The sequence below is a fragment of the Lacerta agilis genome, chromosome 18 (genome assembly GCF_009819535.1).
Source record: "Lacerta agilis isolate rLacAgi1 chromosome 18, rLacAgi1.pri, whole genome shotgun sequence".
Taxonomy (NCBI): Eukaryota; Metazoa; Chordata; class Lepidosauria; order Squamata; family Lacertidae; genus Lacerta; species Lacerta agilis.
In genome coordinates, this window is record NC_046329.1 from 2694606 (window position 1) to 2715729 (window position 21124).

General features: G+C 48.4%; 1 protein-coding gene across 1 annotated transcript in view; it reads left to right on the top strand.

Annotated features, from left to right (window-relative positions):
- Positions 1-2563: 2563 nt before the first annotated feature.
- The window catches only part of CRTC1 (CREB regulated transcription coactivator 1), a 46905-nt gene continuing 28344 nt past the window's right edge, over positions 2564-21124 (top strand). Inside the window, 1 exon segment of the mRNA XM_033136593.1 lies at positions 2564-2747. Coding sequence (XP_032992484.1) covers positions 2619-2747 — 129 coding nt within the window. The 5' untranslated portion in view covers positions 2564-2618.

Consider the following 21124-nt stretch of genomic DNA (forward strand, 5'->3'; position numbering starts at 1 on the left):
GGTGTTTTCTGCCAGAGTTTCGTTCGTGGTGCTGGTGTCCAGCAGCGCTCTCCTTAAGTTCTCGGTGCAGAAGAGGTACAAAAGTGTGCTTGTGCTTCTGTCAGATTTGTGGCACTGAGAAATCCTGCCCTGCCTCCTCCGTGCCATTTGGGCCGAGGGCTGACTCCGAGTGAAAAACAAAACTGCATATGGTCCCGTTCCCCCATTGTGGAGACAGGCCAAAACATGACAAAACGCGAAGAGATGGAAGGTTTCTAGAAATAAAAACATGGGGTTGTCTCCAAAATTAGTCATGCTCAGAGTTTACACATTTAAAAGAGAATTGGCATGGTTAACTGAAGTCCATGGATCTGACCCACTGAAATTAATGCTACATTAACTTGGGACTAGAGTCCGTCTTAGCATTGAATACAGCCCACTGTCTCTACTCTGGAGTCGGATGAAATGTGTGCTTTGCATCAATGAAGGAAACGGCTTCAAATACGAAGAAAGGTTCTCCGCCATGGTCTCTTCTGATGAGATGGCTCCCAAAGAGGATTATGGGAAATTTGTGGTGGTACCAGAGACCAATATCTGAAATGTCTATTTCTGCAGCCTCCATATCCAGAGAGACTTCATAGGATTTATCTGTATTTTGATAATTTTATGTGTTTCTAATGGCTTTTTTAATTTTTAAAATGGCTATTTTGCACCATGCTGGGCTGCATCCAGAGCTAGCCTTGCTCAGAGATTAATAGATAGGACTAACTTAAAAGGTAAAGGTAAAGGACCCCTGACCATTAGGTCCAGTCGTGTCCGACTCCGGGTTTGCGGCACTCATCTCATGTTACTGGCCGAGGGAGCCGGCGTACAGCTGCTGGGTCATGTGGCCAGCATGACTAAGCCGCTTCTGGTGAACCAGAGCAGCGCACGGAAATGCCGTTTACCTTCCCGCCGCAGCGGTACCTATTTATCTACTTGCACTTTTGACGTGCTTTCGAACTGCTAGGTGGGCAGGAGCAGGGACCGAGCAACGGGAGCTCACCCTGTCGCGGGGATTCGAACCGCCGACCTTCTGATCTGCAAGCCCTAGGCTCTGTGGTTTAACCCACAGCGCCACCTGTGTCCCAGGACTAACCTAGTTCCATTCATTTCAATGGGTTTGACTGAGCAGAAATGAGTTGGTTTCAATCCATATCTATCTATATATTTCAGTTACAGGTATCTCAAGAAGTGTGCATGCACACGAAAGCTCATACCAAGAACTAACTTAGTTGGTCTCTAAGGTGCTACTGAAAGGAATTTTTTATTTTATTTTGTTTTATCTATATATTGTTATACTGAAGCTGAGGCTCAAAAACTTTGGCCACCTCATGAGAAGATAAGACTCTGGAAAAAAAACTGATGTTGGGTAAGACTGAGGGCACAAGGAGAAGGGGACGACAGAGGACGAGATGGTTGGACAGTGTTCTCGAAGCTACTACCGGTAGCATGAGTTTGACCAAACTGCGGGAGGCAGTGGAAGACAGGAGTGCCTGGCGTGCTCTGGTCCATGGGGTCACGAAAAGGCAGACACGACCAATAGATTAAACAACAACATACCATATATTGTTAAATAAAATGATAATATGTTCAAAGGCAGCCTGTCACTGAACATCAGAATAAGCAGCCACCCCTCTGCTGTGGCTTTTCATTTTAGTGCCGTTATTTTTTTGGGGGTAGACTGCCCCTGTCTGTGGAGGCTCAATTATTTCTCATAATTTAATATGGCTATCTCTTGTCAGATATGGAGCAACAAGAGCAGGTTGTGTGTTGGAGACTTTAATCAAGAAATTGAGAGAGGGGGAGGTTTAATTATTGTGTGTGTGGGGGGGTGCTGGTCCACCAAGCAAGGAGGGCCTGAGAAAGGAGATAGAGCAGTGCGCATGCGCTACAAAGCCTGTGGGGAGGGAACCACCAAACAGCTTTCTGCGGCTGCGGCGAAAAGCAGCGGAGGGATGCGTATGATAGAGGAGAAAGCGCGGCGCATGCGCCATGCCGCCTCGTTTCATTTCCCCCCCCCCCGCCGCTGCCGAGTTTGCGCGCTGTAGCTCTACTCGTCTGTCGCGAGCCAATCCCCTCCTCGTTTCCCACCTATTCTGCCTATTTCCAAGGTTGCGCGTGCGCAAAACCAACATCTCCCTCTCGTTTCCTCGCCACCCACCTTTTAGTCCGCGCGTGAGCGTCCCGCCACGCCTCCTCCAGTCCTCCCTCCCTATTTTGCGCGTGCGCGTTGTTGCATCCCGAGTTCTTTTCTCTATCCAATTTCTCTCGCGCGCATGCGCACTGCGTCCGAGCCTTCGATCCGCAAGCTGTCCTCCTCCTTCCCCCCTCCTCCCTCTATTCTGCCCGTTCCTACGCCTGCGCAGTTGTTCGCCTGTGGGCGGAGCGTGCGCAGTTGGCTGCGCCGCCTCTCCTGCCAGACCTCTGACTTTGCGCCTGCGCAGTTGGGGGCTTTTCGCCCAGATTTTGCTTGTTTGGTTGGCGGCGCGGCGGCCAGGTGGGGGAGGAGGGAGTGAGGGCACGCGCGGGTGCGCAGGCGCACTGGCGCCCGGAGCGGGAGGGGGCGGCGGCGGCGGGAGGGATGCGGACGGGGGAAGATGGCGGCCTCGTCGAACAACCCGCGGAAATTCAGCGAGAAGATCGCGCTGCACAACCAGAAGCAGGCCGAGGAGACGGCGGCCTTCGAGGAGGTCATGAAGGACCTCAGTCTCACGCGCGCCCACCGGGTGAGCCCCGGGCGGCGGGGTGAGGGGTGGAGGCGCTGGGCGGACGCCCCCTCAGGGTGGGAGGGAAGCCCCTCACGGCCGCCTCAGGGGTCGCCAGGAGGGAATAGTTCTGTGAGGGAGGACGCGGGATGGAGGCGGTGGGAAGGCTGGCAGCCCCTCAGGTCCGTGAGGGGGAAATTAAGCGCGGTGGAGGGGGGAGGGGGGGGACGAGGAGGAGAAAGGAAAGAGGGAGGTTTGGGGAGGGCAAGGATGGGATGGAGGCGCCTGGCTGACTGACTGAAGGGAGGGAAGCTTCAGCATCATTGCGTGCGAGGGGAATATTATGCGTGTGTGTATTTGGGAGGGGGGGTCTTTGAGGGGTGAGGAAGAGGAGAGAGAGGAGGAAGGCACCCCCCCCCCCAAGGAGGGAAGCTCAGCACCACCCCATATGCGTGTGTGTGTGAGGGAAAACGTCTACATACATACATGCATACATATACACACAGACACGCATGCTGCCCATCTGACTGGGTGTCTTTGAGGGGTGAAGAAGAGGAGAGAGGTGGTGGGAGGAGGAAGGCCGAGGGAGGAGGGGTGAGAAACGGGGTTGGGGGGGTTGGATGTGCTTGGCTGACATTACCCCCCCCCCCCTTCTTAGGAAGCCCAGAATACTCTTCTCCTCAAAGGGGTGTGTGTGTGAGGTGAAATGATTGGGGTGGGGAAGTCATTGCGGGGCAAGGAAGAGGACAGAGGGAAGAGGGAGGGATGGGGGATGTTGGCTGGCTGGCAGGCATCCCAGCTGACATCTCCTTAGGAAGGGGAGCCCCGAATGGCCCCTTCCTCTGCCTCTGGTGTGAGGGGGGGGAATGGTAGTAGTGGGGTTTTGGGGGCTGAGGACAAAGATGGAGGAAATGGTGATGCCCTACTGGTTGATACCCCCTTAGGGAGGTAAGCCCAGAATACCCTCAGAGTGGCACCTCTTCCTCGTTCCCCCCTTTCAGAAAGGAGAGTTGAAGGACTGCCTTTTCAGTTATATCCCATTAGGGGGTTGGATGTTGCTGAGAGGCCGACACATGATCCCTATTTTCTCTATCCCTTCCCCCCTTCCTAAAAAGGGAGTTTACATTTGAGGCAAATGGGGGTGCTTTGAATTTAGGGAACTGGTTACATACCCCATTTTTCCTCCCATTTTCCAGGATTTTAAAAGGCCACACACAAACACACCCCATTTATGGATGTGAGGGGAAGGGTTATTGGCGGATGTGAAGGAAAATTTGCTATTTGGGGAAATGGGGTTAAGGGGGTGACAAGATGTCCTGTGCCCCCCTTTCCTTTATCCACTTCCTTAGAAAGAGAGAGAATTAAGTGGCCTCAGTTTTACGACACAGGAAAATGGGGCTGTTCTGAGGGTGGGATAAATTGGGGGGAGTGACACCCTGTTTTCCTTCTCCCCTCAGAAAAGATGTTAAAAGCCTGTTTGGTGGTTTGAGGTTACAGTATTGTACAGTACAGTACACAAAAGGGGAAGAACTGCTGTCTCCCCTCTTTCTCCCTGCTCAGAAAGGTTGTGTGTGTAGGGTTAAGGACCACCCCCCTTCTCAAATTATAGTGGAGGGGTCTGAAAAATTAAAGAGGGGAATTAGGCGAAGGGGACCCATAGGAATGGGTTGACACCTTCCCCGAAGGAAAAAGGGGGGCAGTGACCATCCTGTCGCCCAATGCTTTGGAATTATTGAATGAAAGGGAGCAGAAGAGAAATAAATAAAAAAAACTGGGGGGGGGGAGTGAGTGGAAAGGACCCCTCCAACTACTTGCAGAGGGGGTGGTTCTTTATGTCCTCTCCTTTTTCTACCTGTGGGGGAAATGGGTTGTGTGACTCCACTTCCCCCCTTGCAACCCAGTAGAAAGTCAGGGACAGAATATACCACCAGTTCAGTGAAACTCTTAAACTGGGGGATAGGGGAGATAAACATTAAAAAAATAGTGTAGAGGTAAATGGGATCTAATGGGGGAGGGACCTGAATAACTTTCCCTTCTCTGAAGGTTTGAGGAATTAATATATTGTGGGGGAATATTGAGAGCAGGTTAATCCCCCCCAAATATGTGACCGTGAAGTAGACTGTTATTGGTGCATTCCTTCTTTTTTGACAGGTAAGGGAAGGTTACTCATTTTTACTCCCTTATGAGGAATGTGGGAAAGTTGTGAAGATGCTCTCCTGCCCTGATGTATAGGGGGAGGCATTAATAACCCCCCTCCCAGTTTATGAATTGGGGACGAAAAGAAACCAATGCTGCATATATGGGGTTAACTAAATTCTCCCATTATTATGCTGTGAGTGGGAGTGGATAATTTACTCCTTTCTTGTTATCTGTGCAGTATAATGAAAATTCTTAAGGGAGATTAAGGAGCCCCTTTCCATTTATTTGCATGTGGGGAGGTCACCATGGGGGATTATTTTGGGGAGTGGGAACTGCTAATGAGCTCTCCAGTTCATGTCTATGTTGAGGATTTAATGACCCATTTTCTATTATCATTATTTATTCTGCTATCCTGTATTTCTTAATCACCTTCTAAAACATTGGCTCAATGCGATTTACACATAAGATAATTAAAACAGTGAAAAATACGAAAGCAACAAATGAATAAATTCTCCCTATAACGGTGTCGGAGAGAATTGTGAGGGAGGGGTTCTGAATTATTCTACCAGTGCTTGTGTGTTTTGTTATGGGGATATGAATAATTTTTCCTGCATTTAAATTTATATCCCACCCTTCCACCCAAAGGAACCTAAGGGGTGTTTTTATTTGCAGGGGGATTGTGGAATAAAAGGGTGTGCTGATTTATAATTTAACAAGGGGAATTGTGAGAGCGGGGAGTTTATGTAACCCCCTCCTCATTGTATTTGAATATCAGGTGTTGATAAAGTTCCCTTGTGTGCATGTGAGGGAAAGGAGAAAAGCTCTTTAACATGTTTGTGTAAATTGTTCCGAGGGGGGTGGCTAACTTGTAGCCCTCCAAATGTTATAGTCGATGAGTCCTATCAGCCACAAATGATGGAATCTGGAGGGCCACGGGTTAGCCACACCTCCGGTAAACAACAGGTTTGATTCTGAATCCACGAGCAGGGGAAATCATTACTAATATTTGCTAATTTGAGAACTTGCAGCTGTCTAGTAAAGCCAATATGAACTTTTTTTTTAAAAAAAATGCTCAGTCAGAATGAGGAGATAACATATGACTCCTATTGTTTGTTGGTGGGGGTGAGTCTGCTGCAGTTAATATTGTGAATGGTTGAGGAGTTATGGTGGGGGCTCTTTGCGGACTCGTTGCCTTCTCTGATATGTGTGCTTGCGCTATGACCGGTTATCGTAATGCCCATGAGTGCACATGGATTGCGATCAAGTTGCTCCCTCTATCCAGGAGTAGGAGGGCACAAGCATTACATTTCTTCTGCAATAATGCCATTTTATTTGACCAGGTGGGGGGCCTGGATTTGAGCAGATGTGGAGCCATTAGTGCCAATCATTCTGTATCAAAGGGGCGTATTTATAGGAGGACGGACAGCTAATACATGCCAGCTCATACTGGGAAAGGAGTTTTGTTTACTACACATCCTCATGACTTTCTCTGTGTGTAGAGCAGCTGAAGGCCGATACGGGCTCCTCATCACAGCACTTCAGCGTTGCTAAAAATGTGTGGTGTGCATAGTTCTTTAATGTACCAAGCTGTCTGGTTTAGTGTGGGCTTTCTTTGCTGTTGAATTTGAATTTAGCTTGTGCGGTGTGGCTGTTATTAATAAGTAACAACAGTAATGATGCACCTACAACCTGGCACCTTACAATTCATTTTATAACGTTCTCTCTTAGTAATAAGGCATTGTTGGCATTTTCTTACTAACGGTGGAAAGATAATAGGGTTAGGAGAGTACTAGAGTGTGTTAACCACTGTGCTCTTGCAAAGTTGATGGCACTGTTAACACACAGTGTTAACACACCATGGCAGGAGTGGCTGGCATCACCTGAGAGGTGGGTATATCTGCTGCAGTAGAGAGCTCACCGCCTGGAGCTGCTTTCACCAACTTGCCTTCCTCCAGATGTGTTAGATTTCTTTGTCTGTCTCCCCTGACCACTTCCCGCCAGTGCTAGAAATTAGCCAGGTGCCAGGCACATTTTGTGACTGGTGCAGGTCCAGTTTTCGCCATGTGAAGACCTCTGGATGCCAGGTTGGTGACTGGGCAAACCAAAATGCCACTTAGAGAAGGATCTGAAAGATTTTCCTTGATGCTTGAATTTGTTTTATTCTGGATTGTTTGATTTGATGTTTCAATGTGTTGTAAGCTGCTTTGAGATTTATTCTTTAAAATATAAAGTGGTATATAAATGAAATGAATAATAACACTACCAATAATAATCACTATGGGGGGGACTGCAACCTAAGTTAGAGTATATATCTGAGTTTCTAACACTGCCTCCCACACTGGCTGCTGTGAATCCAACACCATCTAGAGGATCTCAGGTTCCCCCATCCCTGACAATACCCTAGTTGGCATAGGGATAATCATCAGTTGATTATGCATATGGACTGGTCTGTTTCTTGATGGAAAGCAAGGCTTGCTTTTCAGTATCCAATGTCTAGGCACCCCTGTATTAGTTGGGGTCACCCCGAAACAGACTGACACTGCAGCAGGGTTGGGTGCTATCTCAAATCTTTCCAGTTAAGGGTAGAAGAACAGGAGACTAGCCTGCTGGGTCAGACTGGTGGCCCAACTAGTTTAGTATTCTGTTCTCACAGTGGCAAACCAAATGCCTCAGTGGGAAGGCCACAAACAGGATCTGAGCACAAAAGCCCTCTCCCCTCCAGTGGTTTTCAACAATTAGGATTCCTCAGCCTCCAACTGTAGAGGCACAGCATTGCCATCATAGCATGAATTTGTCTCTTGGATTCCCCCGGCCCCACATGTCAAGCATACAATCGTTGGCCTGTATTTGGGTCAAGTGGACAGCCAGGCTTTTGTTCTGTTTGGGCTGCTGGTGATCATTACATCTTTTTTTTTAAAAAAAAAAAAGTTTGGGGCCAATCCAGATTAAGGCACTGAGGATGAAATGACTGAGTTTGGGAGATAACATTTTGGGGCAGGAGGAGAAACTGTGAGGGTAGCAATGAAGCTCAATCTTTGCTGCTGATTGAGTGTGTGGGGGTGTCCCTTGGGAATATGTGTTAGTCGGCTGATGCAGCGTAATACCCATTTAACATATTCTCTCTAAAATCATTTCCATCTGCTGGGCAGGTTCGCCAATCTAAGCACGCTCCCTTTAACGCTGCTGTCTCTGTCACAGGTGCTGCCTTGTAAAGCTTTGTGGAAATGCCATGTCATCTCAGAGGGTCTGGGTTCAAGGGGCTTTTGCTACGTAGGGCCAAGGGTCGGCAGTGCAGCCTTTGCCTGCTCGGGGGCTGCAGCACCCATCAGCTGTGCAGCTGTGGATGATAGGAGTTGTAGTCCAAATCACCCAAAGGGTGTGAACTTGATGCAGACAAGTTAATAGCTCGTGGCTCTTTCTGAATTTCTCACTGCCCTCACACTGGGGCAGACTATTGCAGAAAAGCAGGTGTGATAGATATAAGAGATTTTAAAAGTAGCTGTGGTGTGATGTTCTGTTGCAGGGGGTGAGTGTTTATTGGGTGATGTTTTCACAGTGGGCTGACAGCATAGTGGTGAGTGTTCCATTTCAGTGTGCCAGTACATGGAAAGAATATCTTTTATGCACCCTTGAGCCTGTAGTATTCTCTCTCCCTTGCATCTACAAATGTGGTACCAAAAGAGATCCGGTGAAATTCTTCCGCATTTGCAGAACCAGTGTGTGACATGGGTCTCTTCTACCTAGCAATCTGTTCTCATTCCTCCCACGTGCACATTGAGTCAAGAGGTGGGGGTTGTGGTGGCAAATACCCCATGGATAACGTCCCTGCTGCACTTTAATTGGCACCAAGGGCTCCAAAGCACACCTCTTCCAGCTATGCCTAGTCTCTTGTGGTTTGGACAAAAACACGTAACTACAAATTACAGTGTGATTATGGAGTTTGTGCCTCTGGCCTGGTCTTCTACCGAGGCACTGTCTGTCATAGGTGGTTTAAAAAAAACGAAATCGCCCCTCTTTCGTCTGCCATTCCCTTACATGTGCAAGGAAACACAGGTGCTTTTGTATGTGTGTGTGTGTGTGTGTGAGAGAGAGAGAGAGACAGAGACAGAGACAGAGAAAGCGCAAAATGAAATTATAATAGGCCAGGAACAATTGAGCATAGTGTTGAATCTGTCAAAAAGAAGTTTCCTCTTTTTGACTTCCTGGTGTCGGGATAGTGTCAATATTTGCTTTTCAGAGGTTCGGAGATAAGCCTAGATAAGGAACAAAGATTACATTTTACTTTTTTCTATATTTTTTTGGCTCTTTGGCTGAAATTGTGGATGGACCTGGGTGGTATCAGGTGTTTGGTGACTGAAGCGGCCTAACCTTTCTGTTGACTTTGGATCTGTTGTTATTCTGGAAGCTGTGAAGCAGAACTTTTTGAAGAGTCAGCTCCATCATTGAATTCGATCCAGTGCACCCCCAAATGTGCCCCAGGGGTTCAGTTGTCTTGATCAGCTGTTAGCTTTGCAGAGACACACTCTGAGGAGGGGTAGGGATATAGAGGGCCAAGCCCCCCTCCAAAGTTGTCACATGGTGGACTTCCTCTCCACCCGAACTAGGGAAGTTTTTAATGACTGATGTTTTAATGTATTTTTGGGGGGAATGTTTTATTAGTTGAATATAAGAGCAACAAATAATCAAATACAAGCAATCAAATACAGTTTTCCCCTACCCCACAAAAAAACAGCCCCAGCTATGTCCAGGTAATTACATTAGTAATATAATCAAATAAAAAATTATTCTACTGTTGCTGGCTTTGTACACACACACACATATAAAATAAAGCCAGGAACATCTGGAGGGCACCTGGTCGGGGATAGTTCATCTAGGCAAAATAGTCTTTGTCACTGATGACTGCTTATGTTCTGTTCCTGTTTGAGATGTCTGCAGGCAGAGCAGATGGCTAGTGGGAGAAGCTTTGCTGTGCTGCTTGCTTTGCCCTTAATTTAAAGAAAAATAATAACAATCATTTAAAAGGGAGCAACCACGTACGCTTTAGCACTCTGGGAATATTTTAATAGTATCGAGTAACGATGGCCAGCAGAGAATGACCAATCAGTGTGCTAATAATAAAAAAGCAATAACAATGGTAATTAGCAAGTCAAAATCTCCTGCTCTGGAGAATAGGATTCAAGCCAATGGCTTCAAGGTACAAGAAAGGAGATTCCAACTAAATATCAGGAAAACTTTCTGACAGTAAGAGTTGTTAGACAGTGAACAGTCTCTCTTGTTCTCCTTCCTTGGAGGTTTTAAGCAGAGGTTGGATGGCCCTCTATCATGGATGCTTTAGTTGAGATTCTTGCATTGCAGGGCATTGGACTAGAGGACCCTCAGGCAAAAATCTGCCTGCCCCCCCCACCTCCTGGAAGAAGTGATAACTTTTTCATCGCTAAACTATGGAATTTGTTCTTGCAATGGGCACCAACTTGTACTGGCTTTAGAAGAGGATTAGGACATGTTCATGGAGGACAAGGCTATCAATAGCTATTAACCACAATGGCTGAGACTTACAAGTGGGGAGAGCACTGCTGTTGAGCTCGGCTACCTTGAGGGCTTTCCTATTTGGGCACCAGGTTGGCTGCTGTGAGAACAGGATTCTGGGCTAAATGCTCCCCCTATGGCTTGATTCACTTTGTAACATGATGGCACACTTGATGACAAATGAAGTCTCAATTTGAATGCAAGAAGAGGAGATTACACATCTTTTGTCTAGGCATCTGAGGTACACTCCTCACCAGGGATGTGGTGGCTTTTTTTTTTGGTAAACTTTCTCATGCATATCCAAGTAACTTGCATAGAGTAATTTGCATTGGAAGATTTTCCTGAAGCCCTTGAGGGCAATCTAACTAGTACATTTATTTTACTTGTCTTTAGCAAAGGAAAGCTATGGCCTTCAAACCGTCAAGCTTGCCTCATAGTGTCTTTGAAGTGGGCACTGTCCGTCCATTGTTACTCATGAAGTTAGAAAAAGGTAGAAATTCTATGGGCAAATTTAACCCCTGGAAAATGCTCTGTTTTGGAAAAGTCCAATTGATACAGGACCACCTCTGGTTGGAAGGTTAGGAGTTAGGCATCCCCTTTCCAACAACACTTTGGAGGTCCTGAGCTTCAAGGAGGTTAGATTGGTTTCAACTAGGGCCAGGGCCTTTTCAGTACTGGCCCTGACTTGGTGGAACGCTCAAGAGACTAGGACTTTGTGGGATTTGACATCTTTCCGCAGAGCCTGCAAGACGGAGCTGTTCCGCCTGGCCTTTGGCTTAGACTCACTCTGACCCCTTATATGGGATTTGGTATATAAATTTTCCCTTGGCTTTTTTTTGCTGGCCTATGTTAGGACCATCATGGATAGGTGGCTCGGTGAATATCTGATGTTTCCTTCCTTTATGGTCTTGATTTATGGGCTACTACTAAAATGAGGCTGTATTTTAAGCCGTATTTTAATTAACTGGTTATTTTTGTTGTTGTTTTTCTATTACGTTTTATTGTAATTTATATTGGTGTTAGCCACCCTGAGCCCGGCCGTGGCCGGGGAGGGTGGAGTATAAATAAAAATTTATTAATATATGATGATGATGATGATGATGTTTCTGCCATAGCTCTTATCGACTCTTGCCTGGCAGGATTGGGAAGGCTGGCAGCAATTGTCTCAGCAGTGCAGGGGGAGGGTTGCTTTCTATTTCTTAACAGCTACAGCCTTGTGAACAGTTCTGTACACTTCTGCCAAGAGGGTGCAAAAAATATCAGAGAGAAAGGGGAGCTGTCTTTTCATGTGGGGCAGGGGAAGAGCACAAAGCACTGCCACACAACAGATTTCAGCTCAGCACTAACTCCAGGGCACTTACAGAACCATAGAATCGTTGAGTTGGGAGGGACCCCAAAGACTCACCTAGTCCAACCTCCCTGCAATCCAGGAATCACAATTAGAGAATCCCTGACCTGACCTTCCCAGGTAGTCAGTTCTGTTGTTGAAGAGCTCTTGCTTTCAGAAAGTTCTTCCCAATGTTGAGTCGGAATCTACTTGTCATTTGAATCCATTGCCTCGAGTTCTCCTCTCTGGAGGCAGCAGAAAACCGCCTGGCTCCATCTTTTGTGTAGCAGCCCTTCAGGCATCTGAAGATGGCTCTCATATCATGGACATGATCTTATTTCTGTAAAACATCCTTTGCTAACCTGATGCTCTGCAGGTGTCTTCGGCTGCTGGATCCCATCACCCCCTGCCAAAGATCTCCAGAACACAAGCTTGGCAAAGGCGTTGCCATGCAATAGTGTTTTCAGGAGAACCTGTTGTTCAGTAGGAACAATGGCTTTGCATACAGGCGACTCCAGCTTCAAACGTTCCTTAGCAATTCCCGTTAATGATCTCTCAGGTAAATGATGATGGAGTAAGTCCTCTCCTCCCTTGTGTCCCTGGCTAACAGTCAGAGTAGAGTCTAGACAATACTGGCCTAGGTGGATGTATTCTGTCATGGTATAAAGTAACTTCTTTGTTGTTATCTCAGAATTTAAGATGCTGGTTTACAGGAGCGGAGAGAGGGAGATTGGACTTAAGCTCTGTGGGTAACCTCGAGAGTGGGGGCTGATTGTGTCCTTCCAAGCCTCTATCTGGCCTTTCTAACACTCAGTGTTAGAAAACTTGGATAATATAAGCCAGACACCAAATGGCTCCTTAACCCAGGGTTGTAGTCAGCAAAACAGAATACCTACCCTGTTTCTCCTAAAATAAGACATAGCAATAAAATTAAGCCATAGCAGGATTTCTATGCATTTGCGAAATATAAGCCATTCCCCCAAAAATAGCCATACCCCGAAAATAAGCCATAGTGACGTGGTACCTCCCATTAAAACAGCCTGGAGAGCGTGGCTATGCAGCGTACAGATGCGACGCGGTTAAAATAAGACATCCCCTGAAAATAAGCCATACTGTGTTTTGTGAGCGAAAAAAAAATATAAGACGGTGTCTTATTTTAGGAGAAACACGGTAGTTGCCATTTTGGGGCCAGACGGCTCGAAAGTCATATTTTTCAATACAACTTTTTGGTTCCTGAAATTCATTCTGAGTGTGAAGATAAAATATAACAGGTGTGTGGTATTAGTGTGTAAAAACAGTCCATACCCAAGGATACCCAGGCACGCACCTCCAGATGGTGGAGACATCATGTGCCATAAGGGCATCTTCACTTGGTTGCAAGTGGCCAGTAGCCAGTCGTAAAATGCACGTGGCAAATTTCAAATGCTGGGCCCACACCCCTTAATGTTCCCTGCTGCATATCTGGAACATTGTACCTGGTTGGGATGTGCCCCGAACACATCTCTTGCTTGTTTGGATGGAGAACGAGAGGGTGTGTGTAGAACCTAGCCTACAGTACAAACTTAACTTTTACATCCATTGCTCCTCTGCCCCCCCTTTGCCTACGCCCTTCTTGCCACTGCTTTGTGCCCCCCAGAAGGTCACCCAGAAGGAAATGCGGTCCTTGGGCTGAGTTAAAACCCACCAAGTGAGTTGTTGCATCTTATTCTTCTCTTGATCTCGACATTTACTGGCTCCCAATAACTTATAACAACAGTATCGGAGCTGGGTGTCCTCCTAATATCCTCTGGAAGTGATAGGGAAGCGGACTGTTGGCTGGCTGCTGGGACTGCTGGAGGTTGAGGTATTGCAAGCTCCCCATCCTCTGTTCCAGGGGGATTTGTGTGGGGCCTCCAGGCACGAGAATCTGCGCACAGACTCTGCCTTTCAGGTGGGTAGGGTGTGATGCGCCCCTCACCTCTGGCAGCTGCGGCCAAAAAGGGCATGATTCTGCAACATTTTTGAGTGTCCCAAGGAAAGCAGTTCCACACTTCGAGAGACACCTCTCCTGCTACCTGCAGGACCAAGCTTTCATGATGGTGTCCATGGAGAGATGAATGACAATCTTTGATGCATAGCACCATCAGCCATTTTGCTGCTACTTCTCTCCCCCCCCCCAGCCCCCCACACCCTCCTGTTTTGTTTGGTTGTATATGAAATTAGACTGAGTTGGTGGTTTATTTTCCTCTGCTCTTCTGTGCCTTCCTTTTTAAATTTTGTTTTTGTTTTTGTTTGGGAACCAGCATCTTGGCTATCCCTTTGCTTCAGCAGAGGCGAAATGCCCCCCTCCCACATTATTAGCAATTGTGAGGCCCCCTCTCTCTTGTCTAAATTCCTCCCCTTCCGCACCACCACAAAATTTGGGAGCGTTTGCCGTCATGTTTGCTCTCTCACATTCTTCCTTGGTTACAGCAGAGGTTGTGAGCCGCTGCTTTTCTACAGCTTGTTGGCTGTGCTGTGCCCCCGCTTGGATGTCAAGCCCTTTTTTATTTTCTTGTGATCAAACCCCCCCCCCCTTCCAAATTGCACACATGGATAAACACCTACGATTGTTTGGTGTATAGCCTTGTGTTGGCGGCCCATGATACCTCCTCCTTACTCCTTTTTTTTTTTTTTTTTTTAATCTGAGCTTGCGGAGCTCTTATTCTCTTAGATCCTCCTCCCCTGGAAACAATTTCAGCGTGAAGAGCGAATAAGCCTCTGATTGAGGGGGCGGAGGGGAGGCGCCTTTCGCGGTTAGCAGGGAGTATTCTGACATTTCTGCTCTAGTGCTGAGAGTGGGAGGCAGATGGTTGTTGAAGGGGACCATGCAGCAGCGCCACCAGAGATGCCTGAAAGGATGTGCTTCTGTGATGCGCATCTCTAAGTGGGAGAGGGTGGTGGGGAGTCCATCTTGCCAATCTGGGGTGGTGGAAGATTCTGCTTAAATTGGGGAAGGGGGAGCTCTTAACTACAGGGAGAAATGGTTATTATTTTACAGCAGAGGTTCACAAACTTACCGGTATTTGGCCTACCACCCCCTTTCAGAAAAAAATTACTCAGTGTCCCCACCCCTGAAAGCTGCCTTCTTTAAGTGATGCATCTGTTTTTCTACCTCTGCCCTACAGCATAGTAAAGAAAGTCCGTTGTTGTAAATAAGACACCTTGAAGCTGGAAATTATATAAAAGTACTTATTTAAATAACCCTAGTAGCATTCACTTTGCACACAGAAAATTGAGATAACAGGATAATATTAAAATAAAAATCACTGACACTTCCTGGGCCTGGGTGGAGCCGAAAAGGGTTCACCCAAACCCAGAAAGAACCCTTTCCTCCAGCATCACCTCCACATCCTGGGGAGGCATTGTTGCTGTCACACAACGTTGCCGGACCTGGCAATAAGCATAACACAACAGATGAAACATGTACAAACGGTTTCTCAAAATTCTTCTCTTCTTCTTTATGCTTCCACCGCCTCCTTATTTCTATTCAAACCCCCCCCCCCAATTGCACTGAGGCGACTATCACCCCCCTGGATCGTTCCAGCCTTCCCCCAGGGGTGATATCGCCCACATTGAGAAACACTGCTTTCAAGAGTGTCTCTTCCCCCACACTTCCCCACAAAGGAAGCTGCCTTATACCACCTGGCTCAATGTTGTATGCACTGACTGGCAGCAATTAGCTCTCCAGGGTTCCAGGCAGGATTCTCCTCCCTGCCCTACCTGAATATGCTGCCAGGAGCTGAACCTGGGACCTTCTGTTGTGTCCGTGATGTCAGTTGCCCCAGCTTGATCAGCACCTGCTACCTGCTGTGCTTCAACCTCAGCTCTTTTGTTAATGGCCGAGTAAAGGGAGTGTTGACATTTGCTGTTTGATACATCACTTAATACAGCAAGCTAATACAGCACTTTGCTTACAGCGCTTCATGCATACTTGGTTTTCTGAGCTAGTGTGCGCCCTTCCCCTGAAAGAAAAAAGAAAGTGCCCCACCCTTTTACTCCGGCTGTCAATCGTTCTGATTTTTGCACTCATTGCTGCAATCTGCCCCGGTTCTTCACCACCAAGGGTAGGTAAGGGATCTAATAAATAATAACAATTTGTTTCCTCTCCTAACTAACCATGATGGTAAACCAAGGTTTGTTCTTGGCCTACCATTGTGGTTTGCTAGCAGGAGAACAAACTGCAATCGGTGGCTTTTTTGTGTGCAACAACAAGCCAGCCACTGGTTTGCTGCCTCTGTGTGTGAAAGGAAAGAGCCAGTATGCCCAGCACACCATGTGTTCTTGCTAAACCATCATTAATTTTAACAATAGTTTTATTATCAGCAAACTGGGAGTAGGTGTCTCTGTTTTCTTCCTCCTCCTTCCTGTTCTTTTTCCCTGTTCTCTCACCCCTCACATCTTTCCACTTCTCTTAAAAATTGTAAACGATAAAATGGTGGTAGTGTTTTTAACTTGTGTGACAGAGCTTAGTTAAGCAATCAGGCTCAAGGGGCTGCATGCTGTCCTCCCGAATTCTCTGTCTGGCTCTCTTCAGACCCTAGCTGCAAGTATCCCGTATTGGCCGGGATTCTCCCGTTTTTATACGTGTTTCCCGCTTTTATCCCGATGAATCAAAATCCCGTATTTTCCCGGGTTTGTGGGCGGGCGCGGCACGCTGGCCAGGCCCTTGGGCGTTCCCGCCCGGCAGAGCCAGCCCCTTCTCAGCGCACAAACTCTTCTTGCCGGGCCTGGGGAAACAAAAGGGTGCGCGGCAAGGCTTGCTGGGATGGAGGGCAAGAGCGCGCAACGGCTGGCTAGCCGCTCCTCTTCCTCACCCTTGGAGGAGGGCCGGCGGGGCGAGACCAAGCAGCAAAAAAAGCCCCAGTGAAGGAGAGCGCCTTGGATTCCCTCCGTTCCTCGGGCCCGCGCTGCAGGCGGGTGTGTTTGTGGAGGGTAGGGTGCAGGGCCAGCGGCTAGGGCTGGGCAGCCCCCTCTTGCTCGTGCGTCGGCGCACCCCTGCCAGCTTTCCTCCTCCTCCTCCTCCCTCACGAAACCTTCACCTCCTCCCCCACCCCGCCAGCCCCAACCAACAGCCGCCGCCGCAAGCCCAGGCCAGCTAGCAGTCAGCCAGCCAGTCGGCAGCACCAATAACAACAGCGCGCGTGCTAGGCTCCCGTATCTAGAGGGAGAGCGCGCGCGCGTTAGGCTCCCATATTGGGCGCGCGGCCGATACCCCTCCCTCCCTAGAGAGCGGACAAACGGCAAGGGTGCGCGGCGGAGAGGGAAAGTCACGTAAGGTACATCGCCGAGCATGCGCCATAAAGAGGAGGAAATGAAGGGCGGGCGGAGCCGACAGTAGGGGCGGGGGTGTGTGTGTGGAGAGCGGAAACCGTCGGTCTCCGCCGGGCAACGCTCCCCGGCGCTTTCCACACCGCCTCTTCCTCCACGCTGCGCCGAGCCCCAGCATGGGGAACCGGTGACTAGAGGGACCCGGACTCCGCCCCGGCCGCCTCTCTGCTCCTCGCTCCGCCCACTTTTGCTTCTGGCTCCGCCCACCACTGCCATGTGACTGTCAGGTGAGGCTGCTGATCCCTTATTTTCAGGATCCGAAAGTTGACAGCAATGTTCAGACCACACCTCCTCTCCCTAAGCCACGCGCTTCCAGGCCTTGCTGTCTTCAAATGCTTTTGCCTAGCCTGGAACGCATCCTGGATTTGTGATTTCCCTCTTGCTTGCCTGTATCGAGAGAGGTGTGCAAGTGACTTACCTGCATGGCTGGAATGTAGCCTGTTATGCAGAGCTGCGTCTCGAGCTGCTTCCCTATTTGTGCCTCTTGCTCCACCACCCGGGAAAGTTTCCCCAGATGCCCCACCACCCGGGAAAGTTTCCCAGGATGAGTGTGGCCTCCTGGGCTGGAAAGATCCCCACCTTAATCTAAAGCTCGGTTTAGCATTCAGAAAAGTACATGTGAAAAGGATCTAGGGGTCTTGATGGACCCCAGCTTAACATGAGTCACAGGGTGATGCAGCAGCAAAAAAAGGGTGAATGCTATTCTAGGCTGCATTAACAGAAGTATAGCGTCCTGATCAAGGGAAGAAATAGTGCCTCTCTATTCTGCTTGGTCAGTGCCCGACACCTGGAATACTATGTCCAATTCTGGGCACCATGATTTAAGAAGGATGTTGACAAGCTGAATGTATGCAGAGGAGGGTGACTGAGAGGATCAAGGGTCTGGAAACAAGTGGTTGAGGGAGCTGGGTATGTTTGAGCCTGGAGAGGAGACTGAGAGGAGATAGGACAGCCATCTTCAATATCTTAAGGGCTGTCACATGGGAGATGGAGCCCAGCCAGCTTGTTTTCTCCTGCTCTGGAAGGTAGGACCTGAACCGATGAATTCAGGTTACAAGAAAGGAGTTTCTGACTAAACACCAGGAAGAACTTCTGATAGTAAGAGGTGGTTAGAGCGGAAACAGACTCAATGGTCCTGGCAAAGAGACATCCCAGGCAGTGAGTATCTTCCCTAAGCCTCTTGATGCCCAAAACCAAGAAATGGCTGTTGCAGGCTGGCACTAATAAGCCACAACACCCAGACAGGAAGTGATAGACTGGTACAGTGGATGGGGTGGAGGTCTTCCAGAAGCCAGGCACCTTTTCTATCTCCAGTATTACTGGTGAGTTGCTTTGCTGTGAGGAAATTTGGGGTGCGGAGGAGGAGGGGGCCAATTGCTAGTAAGGATTTGTTAGCAAAGGTTTCTCCTTTGTTTTGTTTCTGTGATACACTGCTTTAATTTTGATCACAAGCCCACACTGGGAATGAAGAACTGAAAGGTGGGGTATCAGATGTTTTAAAACACGCTAAGATGAGTAGGCTCTAGGGTGTTGTATCCAGCGTTAGTCTTCTTCAGAGTAGATCCTTTGGAATTAATTGGCATGATTAACCGAGGCCCATTAATTTCAGATAGGCCTACTCAGAGTACAACTTAGTGGTTCCCTTGTGATTGTAACGTCACAGCTTGTAAGCAGTCGGGGTGAGAGGAAAGAGCTGATTTCTCTCAGAAATAGCATGCCTCATCGTCCTCACCAGCCTTGCCAGACTGGGCAGAGCCTCCCTGCTCCAGTGCTGCCTGTCCCACCCCACCCAGTTTTTGCGCTGCCTCTTCAGGTGTGAGCCACGTGCAAACCTCCTCTATTCTCATGGGTTGCGCTGTCAACCGTGTCAAACATTCAGGGCTTTGCGTGTGATGGAGAGAGGGCTGTCAACAGCGGCTACCCACAGTGGCTGTGCTCTGCCTCCACGGTCAGAGATAGTAATGCTTCTGAATGCCTGTTGCTGAAGCCACAGGAGAGGAAAGTGTTGCTCTTGTGCTCAGGTCCTACTTGTGGGTTTTCCCATAATTGGCACCTGGTCAGCAACTAGTGGGAACAGATGCTGGACTTGATAGGGCCACTGGCCTGATCCAGCAGATCTTCTTAAGTTCTTATGTGAATGTGTTTCCCCCCTGCCCCTTCCCCTTCCTCAACAAATGTCCTCTATAATTGCAGATCCTTTCTATTACTACTACTACTACTACTACTACTAAAGAAATGACCCCTCTGAGTTGTCTCAGGTTTTAAAATTTGTATGGATGATTGTGTTCTGACTGACGGTCGAATAAATTGTTATTGATTGACTAAAGACATGGCAATTTGGAGTCACTACTAGCCTTGAGAAATGCCATTTTGGGCCTGGAGAGAGCTTTTGAATCGTTTCATTCCTCCCGTGGCTCAGCTTGGCTGCCATTCATTTGCATCGGCTTGCTGGCAAACAGCGGTGACTGTTTTTATGTGGTGCTGAGCAATTTGCAGTCTGAAGCGCAAGGACCATAACTTGATGCTGATTAGCAGCTTCTCGCCAAGTTTCCAAGTGGCTTTGGGGAATGAACGTGGTCCTGTAACATCTTTCTAGTAAGCCTTCAAAAGTTGCCAGCCTACAAACATACTTGCTAGTTTCTAGTTTGTTAGAGGGCGGTTGTGTAACTCCCCCCCCCCCCGGTCCTTGACACCTGATATATATCTCTACATCACTATCTATATCAGTGGACCCACCCCATTCTTTTTATTGTAATTTGTTTTAAACTGATTTTACTATTGTCCTTTTAATTGCTGCAGTTAAGAAATTACAACAACCAGTGGCATAGCGCCGTTTGCCGGTACCTGGGACAGGGTGTGCTTGCACCCGCCCCCAAATGGGGGCAGAGTGCATTCGTCCAGTCCTCACCCTCACTGCTGGGTGCAGAGAGTGAAGAGCACCCTCTGCGCCCCATCCAGGGTGTGAGGGCTCGCTTGGCAGGGGCTGGGGAGTGCAGAGGATTCTCCTCATTCTGAGCTCCCCAACCCCTTCCAGTAACGGGCAGATGCTTGGGTGCTGGACAAGGTACAGAGGGTGCTGTTTACCCTCCGCTCCCCAGGGTGCGATGGGGATCTTTTTGGGGGGGCGCCTGGTTCATGCTCCCCCCCCATTGGTGCATCCGGGGCAATGGCCCTGCTGCCACCTCCCATGCTACGCCACTGACGACAACAACAAAAACAAGTAATTTCTGTGCTGGCTACAGAGAAACGGAAATCCTTGATGGTCAGCTTTGAGATGAAGGCTAGAAGAGGCTAGTTTTTGAAAAAGAAAAGACTTTACCATGTGACTGGCAGAAGTGGGGCATGCCACCCTGTCCTCCTTCCACCAACCTACTTGACTTCCATGCTGAGTGCGGAGGGATCCTTCCTTCCTCCACCAGCTCCCTCGGTCGCCTGCATGGAATCACCGATCGCCTGTGGCTGCAGGCAACTCAGTAGGAAGGAAGATGTTAACTGTCCCCAAGAGTGGACTCTTGCCATGTGCAGCTCAGACTGTAAACTGGGTTTGTGTTGATACGGTTTACGTGAAGTCTGGGAAACTACCCCCCCCTAACCTTGGCACAGGCAGATTGAAAGCAACGCCCACCGTGTGGGGTGATGGAAATGAAACTTGAGTGGAGGTGCATCGCTGCCAAGGAGGTGAGTGCGTGTAGATACAATTGTCTGTAAAGCCAGCGGAGAACATAATGTACTTTTAACTGTATGCAAATAGGGAGCCTGGCAAGACTTACCTCGTTGCAGAGCCTGCAGTTAAGTTAAGGGTTGCATCAACATCCGTGTGTGTGTTTGTCTAGAGCTAGATTCTGTGATGCCAAGTGAGCTGACATGCAGAGGCTTTCTTCTTCTTCATACAGTCCAGAATAGCAAGTAACAGGTCACTTTCTCCTAAGTGCTGTGGCTGGCTACTTCTCCTTGATTGAATTTCTCCTCCCCATAAATCCTTGTAAATGGATCTGCAAGCAACAATATTAAAGGGATATTTTGTCCTCTGCAGTCGGGTGGTGCTGAGCTAGGCCTT